This window comes from Lycium ferocissimum, chromosome 4 (genome assembly GCF_029784015.1).
Source record: "Lycium ferocissimum isolate CSIRO_LF1 chromosome 4, AGI_CSIRO_Lferr_CH_V1, whole genome shotgun sequence".
Lineage (NCBI taxonomy): Eukaryota > Viridiplantae > Streptophyta > Magnoliopsida > Solanales > Solanaceae > Lycium > Lycium ferocissimum.
The window spans coordinates 19,976,746-19,984,226 of record NC_081345.1 but is presented as its reverse complement, the minus strand read 5'-3'; the positions used below and the strand labels follow the sequence as shown (position 1 = coordinate 19,984,226).

At 34.4% G+C, this 7,481-nt stretch overlaps 1 protein-coding gene across 1 annotated transcript; it reads right to left on the bottom strand.

Moving 5' to 3' along the window:
* Positions 1 to 2,490, bottom strand: LOC132054439 (protein C2-DOMAIN ABA-RELATED 7-like). The gene is made up of 3 exons (XM_059446444.1): positions 2,212 to 2,490; positions 1,345 to 1,440; positions 1 to 523 (listed from the first exon to the last, which is right to left on the bottom strand). The coding sequence occupies exons 1-3, from the start codon at positions 2,317 to 2,319 to the stop codon at positions 224 to 226; spliced, it is 504 nt and encodes a 167-aa protein (XP_059302427.1). The 5' UTR covers positions 2,320 to 2,490; the 3' UTR covers positions 1 to 223.
* Positions 2,491 to 7,481: the final 4,991 nt, after the last annotated feature.

Below are 7,481 nucleotides of genomic sequence, written 5' to 3'. Positions count from 1 at the left end.
TTTGATACTTACACAAAATTACTAAACAATCAAATCTACAATATCGAGATTTCTTCTCCAAAGATCTTGCAAAGTGCAACTATCACTTCACATTATGTTAAATATTAGTCCAATTAAATTTTTTTAATTAAGATCTAAATAGATCTCCATACATGTACAACAATAAGTAATATATCCAAAAATGATTATTTACGAATTAAACCTAGACAAAAACATGAATGTCTTAGATATAGAGACCACCTCTACGATTTGAAGCATTAATCAATTCGATTTGAATCTCTACTTCACCACATTCTACATGTTGCAATCTAAGAAGCATGGTTTGAGTCATTTTGCCATTTTCCCATAATATGCAACTTTCATCAGACAGACAATTTTCCCTGTTTGGTTGAACCCTGTCCACCTTCACACCATCTGGTAGACCTTCCAATCCCATATTTATAGCATCAAGATATGGTTTTATGTCTATTTTTGCATCTCCCATTTTGTCATCTGCAGTGAATGTATCTTTGTCATACACTGTCTACAAAAAAGAGGTGATCAGAAAAAGAACAATTAGGCAATCTATGCATAGAGTATACATATATAAACCAAGTTCTTGCTGAATTGAGCGGCCAAATCATTTCAAAGTTTAAGGTTAGAGAAGAGACAAATTTATGTATTACTCTATCTATCCCAATTTTAATGTCTTAGTTCGGATTTCGAAAGTCAAATTTCTTAATTCTAATCATGAATTTGGACATAGAATATTGATGTTTTTTTTAAATGAAATTTACATATTTGAAAACTACGTAAAAAGTTCTATAAATCATAATAATTAAAATACATTTTAAAGGCATATGAAAAAATTATGATAAAAAAAACTTGTTTGACTCTTGAAATCTGAACACCTCCACATATATTGAGACTAGGGTTCACAAGCCTGGCCTTACTTTTTTTTCTTCCTTTTTTTGGTGAAACACGCTGAAATTATTTTTGATAATGCTATGATGGTGAGACTTGGACCTAGCATGCGTGTCTGTGCTTTAAGACCATAGTATTAAATTATGTGACAACTTTGTAAGCATAAATAATTATAGGTGAAAATAGGATATCTTACCCTCTTACGATTTGAATGGAAGAAAATGATTTTTCTATGTATTTTTTTTTTCAGATCTCTTATGTGTAAAAAATAATGATCTCATGTAAAAAGGTCATAAAACTAAATAAAGTTTATAAAACACTAAAGAATTATAGTATCTCTTTTCTAATAGTCAAAGCTTTTGGATGAATTGCTCACAACTATATATTTTACAAGTCTCACATTATATATATTTGCACAGATTCAGCGAGGAAAGTACTTACTAAAGTAATAGGAAGGGTGGGATCGTAGAGTGCAAGGCTCAATTCCTGATTCCACACTGGATTGACGTTCTCTTTAATAACTCGAGTCTTCACTTTCTATAGTAGACAAAATTAGAGCAAAATCAGATATCAATAATTCAAAGGTTGCGTAAATTGGAAAATATGGTATCCTCACATTCGTGTGACAACGAGGGAATGTAAAAAGATAAATTACTCCCCTTAACTTAGGATAATGTGTAGTAAATTGTAACAAAGATATAGTGTTTGTTTGTGGAAACTTTTGAAAATTAAACTTTCAAAGTTTCTCAAGATGATTTCAAGGAAAGTTTCTGTCTAAATCCCAAATTTTAAGGAAAAGAAGTTAAATTTCAGAAATGGGCATTAGACAAATTCTCGCAGAGGGAGACAATTAAGAAAATTTTGTGATCTTTTAAATTGAAAACAAAATATCTTCACAATCCTAAGTGATTCTACTCAAACAAAATTTCCTCCTTTTGCTCTCAATACAATCAAGAATCAGAAATTTGGACATGAAGCCAAAAAAAAAAAAAAAAAAAAAATAGCCGCCATAAAATCCACTAATAACATTCATGAAAAAAAAAAACATGCAAAAATTATTGATAAACACAAAAAAAAAAAAAACAATCACATGACACACACACACATATATAAAGTATTTAGGGAATTTAAATTAAAATACACCCTCAATGTAAAGATTTTTTATATCATCAATGTACTTAAATCGGTTATGACCTGTTATTTATCATTTATTTTAAGCTATTAATCAATACTACCTATAGATATCCTTTAAATATATTTTTTACACTGCATAAAACATAAACTCCTTAGGGATGACACAGAACAGACCTGGCCACCCATGGTGATGACAACATAAGGATCACTACAAAAAGAATCCCTAACAGCAAGATTAATCCCTCTGCGAACTCTTATTTTCAAAACACCCAATGTATTCATCTCTTTTTTTTTTTTTTTGGTCCCTTCTAATTCTTTTTTCTCTGGCTTATGATGAGGTCAGTTATTGGATAGAAATTAAAAGATTAAATAGTGTACCTAGTAAAAGGAAGAAGAGTACGTAAATGAGCTCCTCAAGACTTAGACAATTAAGGTGAACCTCCTAAAATATTTGCAATATTATTTTCTTTTTTAAATGTCTCAAATTAATGACACCTAATATCCTTAATTAAATTCAATATTATTTTCTTAAAGTTGTACTAAAGAAAGATAAAGTTGAAAAGTATATTGTAAAGACAAACGCAAATTCAAATCTATATTTTATGAATTTTGAATTCTAGAACAGCAGACTTAGGTGTTAGTGACAAGTAACACTCCCAACTTGAATCCTTCTTGTAGGTTGCATCAACTTGGAAAGTACATACTACTAGTTAATTTTACATCCGGTCATGTCCGACTTTGATTTCAGTTTATTGTACATTAAAGTACCAAAACTAGTTTTTAGCTTTTATATTTAGTTCAAAATGAATGTAGTTTTTTCACATAATCTAAAAAGTATTAATTTTTCTTTTCCAAATTTTTCGTGAATTTCTTAAGAGGTGTGCGTAAACTAAAAATACTATATAATATGCACCAGAGGGATCGGATTGTTGAAATGTACCCCTCCGTCTCAAAATATTTGTCATCCTTACTAAAAAACTTGTCTCAAAATATTTGTTGTTTTATTTAATCAAGACAAAATCAAGTAACTTTTTCCCATTTTACCCTCGTATTAGTTAGCAACATTTAAGAGGTTCTCACCATTGATGGAGTAGATATTTATTGAGGAGAGATTTCATGAAATATGTTAAAGAGGGTAAAGTAGTCAAAATGCTACCCTTATAAATGCTTTCTTAAAGGGGGTGTAATGAAAAATGTGACAAATATTTTGAGACGGAGGTAGTATATCCTAGAGACAGAAGCAGATCCAAAATTTGAATCCTATGAGTTCTGAATTCTAGGATAACAATCTCAAATGCTAGTGATTGAGTTTTGACTTTGATATCATACATTTGGGTCCAAGCTAATTTACATATTAAAGCCTACCTCCCCTGAGGTTGCACAATACTAGCTTGTTCTATCATAAATATTATTAAAATGATAAACATTAATTTTTAGTACCATGTTAAGAAGATTTGCCGACTCTGTTGTACGGGGTGGAGTCTTTGCGCAGTCAAGAACTCACACGTCCAAAAGATGAAAGTTGCGGAAATGAGAATGTTATGATGGATGTGTGGGCACACCAGGTGAGATAGGATTAGGAATGAAGATATCCGAGACAAGGTGGGTGTTATATCCCGTATTTTGTTCATTGGGACAATTCGGTTTAACTACGATAAGTTAGGGACAAGACCGTTAATTCGGGATACGAGTCGGGACTTTTGACCTTCGATTTCGTTTTGAGACCTGAGTTGTTCGTGAATTTGTTGGCATGGAACATTTAGGAAAATTTGGGACCAAAAGTGGAATATTTGGAAGTTTGAAATTCATGAAAATTGGCCATGTTGGCCATGTGGCTTGGAAATGGTCCCCACACATTTGGTGGCCAAATTAAATTGGTCAACACGCATGTGTGGCAAAAGGTACACTTGTGCAATTCATATAAGGGCACAAAAGATGACTAAGTCCTCATAATTCGTCATCTTCCAACACTTAGAAATTTCATGAACCTTGAAGAACAACACCCACAACCTCTCGGCCAAGAATGAAAAAATTGAAGTCCAAATTGAGCCATCCCAAAAATATTTCTTTGATGCAAATCCACTAATTGGAGGTCCCTAAGTAACGTGGGAGTGTTGTTGGAGCGAATAAACCATCCGTTTCGTCAATCGCAAACCTTAGCCGAGTTGTGAAGTTGTGAAGAAAGGTAAGTTCTAATCTTGTTTTATGAGTTATGGAAGGTTTATGTGTATTTGTAGTATGTTAAAATGGAGGAAATTCATGAAATATGGCATGTTGGAGTTGAGGTTGTGTGTGTAGTGCATGGCCGTGTAAGTGTGTGTGTGTTGTGTTGTGTTGAAGCAATGAATTAAAGTCTAGTTAGCATGTTGTGAGTGTTGTAGAGTGAAGAAATGGATGAGAATCATCAATATGTATATATGTAGTGTTGGCCGAAAATGGGCCATATTATGTGACAAGGAATGGATTAATGTTAATTAGTATTTTGGTTGTTGTCGTTATGAATTCTATGTTGACGATAGTAGTTTAATGACGCAAATTGATATTGTAAGTGTTGTGGGCTGAATTGGAGATTATTGTGCATTTGATGTAATTTGTGTATTTATGGGGAATGACATTGTTAGAGTGTGGATTGTTGGTGCAAATCATGATTCGGAAGTTAAAAATGTGTTATGGATATTGTTCTCGGGTTTGGGACTGTTTTCGGGTAAATTGGAGTATTTGTTGGATTGTTGGAAATATTGTGTGAATTGTTTACAATGTTCTTGAGTGTTGTTGGTATGAGTTCGGGTTAGTATTGGAATGTATGAGCGTTGACGTTGGCTTGAATGTAAGCCGTTGAATTGAATATTATGAATGTTGTTGAATGATGTAAAAGAGGGTTACTAATGTTATATTGCTTTTCGGATCGATTATTGATGTTGCTAGTGTTATAGCCCGTATTTTGTACGTTTGAAAATTTCAAAGTCGACGTGAAAAGTTAAGGACAAGACTATGTTCTAAAATAATTTTAATGTACGAGGGGTTATGAATATTATTTGTGAACATCGGTAGCATGGAAATGTTGAGAAAGGTTAAGGGAAGAAAGGGAAATTCACGAAGGGGTCATGGAAACAATGTGGAAGGCTAGGGGCGAAATGGTAATATGAAGGAAAGTCGAGGGGTAAAACGGGAATTTCACAAAAGGAGTTCATGAAGGTTCCAAAAAGGGCATATTGGCCGTGTGATGGAAATACATGGCAAAGTGTACATGACAAGACTAGGAATCATCTTTTAGTTTTAAGGAAAATTTCAAGAAAAAGAAGAAAATCTAGAGAAATGGAGAGAGGGCATGTGCCTACATATGAGTTATATATATATGAGTTCATCTTTAATTCAAGACACATTTGGTGAGAGAGGCAAGAACAAAGAGAGGAAGAAAAACTTAAGGGGCCATTCGGCCATAGCTATGGAGGAGTGACTCCATGGAGTTGATCAAGAAAAAAAATTTATTTCTTCTAGTATTTCAATTAAGTTGAAGGCACTCGTTAACATGGGGAGGGTTGTTGAAACGAAGCAAACCATTAAATTGGGCAATTTCGACCCCCCAGCCAAGTGAAAGAAGTTGAGTGGAGAAGGTAAGGTTTACTCTTCATTTTCATATGTATGCATGGTTTGTGAATGTTGTGGAGTGTGAACATGGATGAAATTCATGAAATATGAAAGTTGTGGGTGTGGCCGTGAATGCATGGTGTTGGCCGTGTGTGTGTGTTGTTGCATGAAAGAATGATGGATTAATTTCAAGAAGTGTGTTGCTTGTTGTTTTAATGTATGGAAAAGATGGCAAATTTATGGAAATATGTATATAGTTGTAGCCGTGTGTATAAGATGTTATGTAGGAGTAAGGAGTTAATTTACTTAGCATGTGTGGATTGTTGTGTTATGGATAGTTGAGCATGTTGTAATGTGAAGGAATAAATGAACCTCATGAATTTATGTATGATGAAACTTGGCCGTGTAGGGGCTGCTTTTGGTGAAACATAATGAACTAATTTTATGTAGTATGTTGTTTGTTGCTTGTTGTGGATTATGTGATGAAAATGAAGGTTTGATGATGCAAATTGAGGTTGTAATTGGTTGCGGGCTGATTTAGACACAATGTGGTCTCAAATGTAGTTTCTTGTGTTTGTGAAAATAATGTCGTTAACATGCGGATTGTTGGCATGGTTGATGAATTTGAAAGAAAGAAATGTATTGTTAATGTTCTTATGGCATTTGGAAGATTTTGGGTTGAATTGAATAGAATTGAATATTGAAGTGTTGCTAGAATAATTGTTAGTATTGTTGATAGTTTGGCGGGTTGAATTCCGGATTGTTGTTGATTGACATTGGCGAGTTATATTCTCGGGGATGGTATATTTACGGGGAGATCTTTGCAGAAATTCGTGAGAATATAAGTGAATCTATTTGAGAAGTCAAGACGAGCGTTGATTTAAGATTAAATTCCTAAAGTCTTATAACCAATGTTTGGTATACGTGACCAAATTGTAGATTTTGGGCGAAATTAGGAAATTTGAATTTGGAGCGGCGTACAAGGCGGAAAAGGTATGTAAGGCTTCACTTTTTCTTTCTTGGCATGTCTTAGATGTAATAGGTTTGGACACGGGCCTCGGGACATTTCTATTCTCGGAATCCGCACCTAAAGTTTCCTTTTTCATTTAGTAGAATTGAATTAGAAATGGTGCGAAATGTTGGAAAAACTTCCTAAACATCTAGAACTTGCGCAAATAGGACCCGATTACCTTAAGACCCTCACCAGTGACATCATGAATTTTAATGTACGTAAATTTGGTACGCCGCCTCATTTGACCCGAGGTGGGCCCCATCGTTCCCGAATTTTCCTTATTGTTCCATTTGACTTATTTTGAAGTAGAATCCAATGGAAACTTTTGATCCTTATTCCGTCGTCAAATGACAAGTACTGTAACTATGCTAACGAGGATATTAACATGATGACGATGAAGATGCTAGGTATGAGAAAATGGCTATGACGCATATGTTAAGAATATGTACTTACCATGAATATGACTAAGAATATGTTTTCTGATAACATGGATGATGTCCGGGAAGAATATGTTCGTATGATGACTATGACATGACATGATGTGCTTGCATGTTCTCTTAATAATGTCCTTCGTTGATAGTCTCGTCCTAGAATAATTGTTCCTTCGGGGTGAGACAAAGCGACCCCGTTTACTCCATAATGCGATCGGAGGTTATCGACCTTACGTCGCTCCGATGGATGGATACATGACTTTCTTTGGGCTCTCTGTACGCTTATATGATATGCACATGAATATGGGGACATCGGGGGGGGGGGGGATACGTGGGGGAATGGGAAGGAAACATGTTTCATTGCCACACTGTGGTGGCTTATCATCCGGACGGGATTTATAGGCGAGCCGGAG

Bases quoted from the DNA above. Each gene is read 5' to 3' on its own strand.
- LOC132054439 (XM_059446444.1), bottom strand. From the start codon at position 2,319: ATGAATACATTGGGTGTTTTGAAAATAAGAGTTCGCAGAGGGATTAAT. The intron at 1,441-2,211 runs GTCTGTTCTGTG...TGTCTACTATAG, and splicing joins TCATCACCATGGGTGGCCAG to AAAGTGAAGACTCGAGTTAT. The intron at 524-1,344 runs GTAAGTACTTTC...TCTTTTTTGTAG, and splicing joins CCACCCTTCCTATTACTTTA to ACAGTGTATGACAAAGATAC.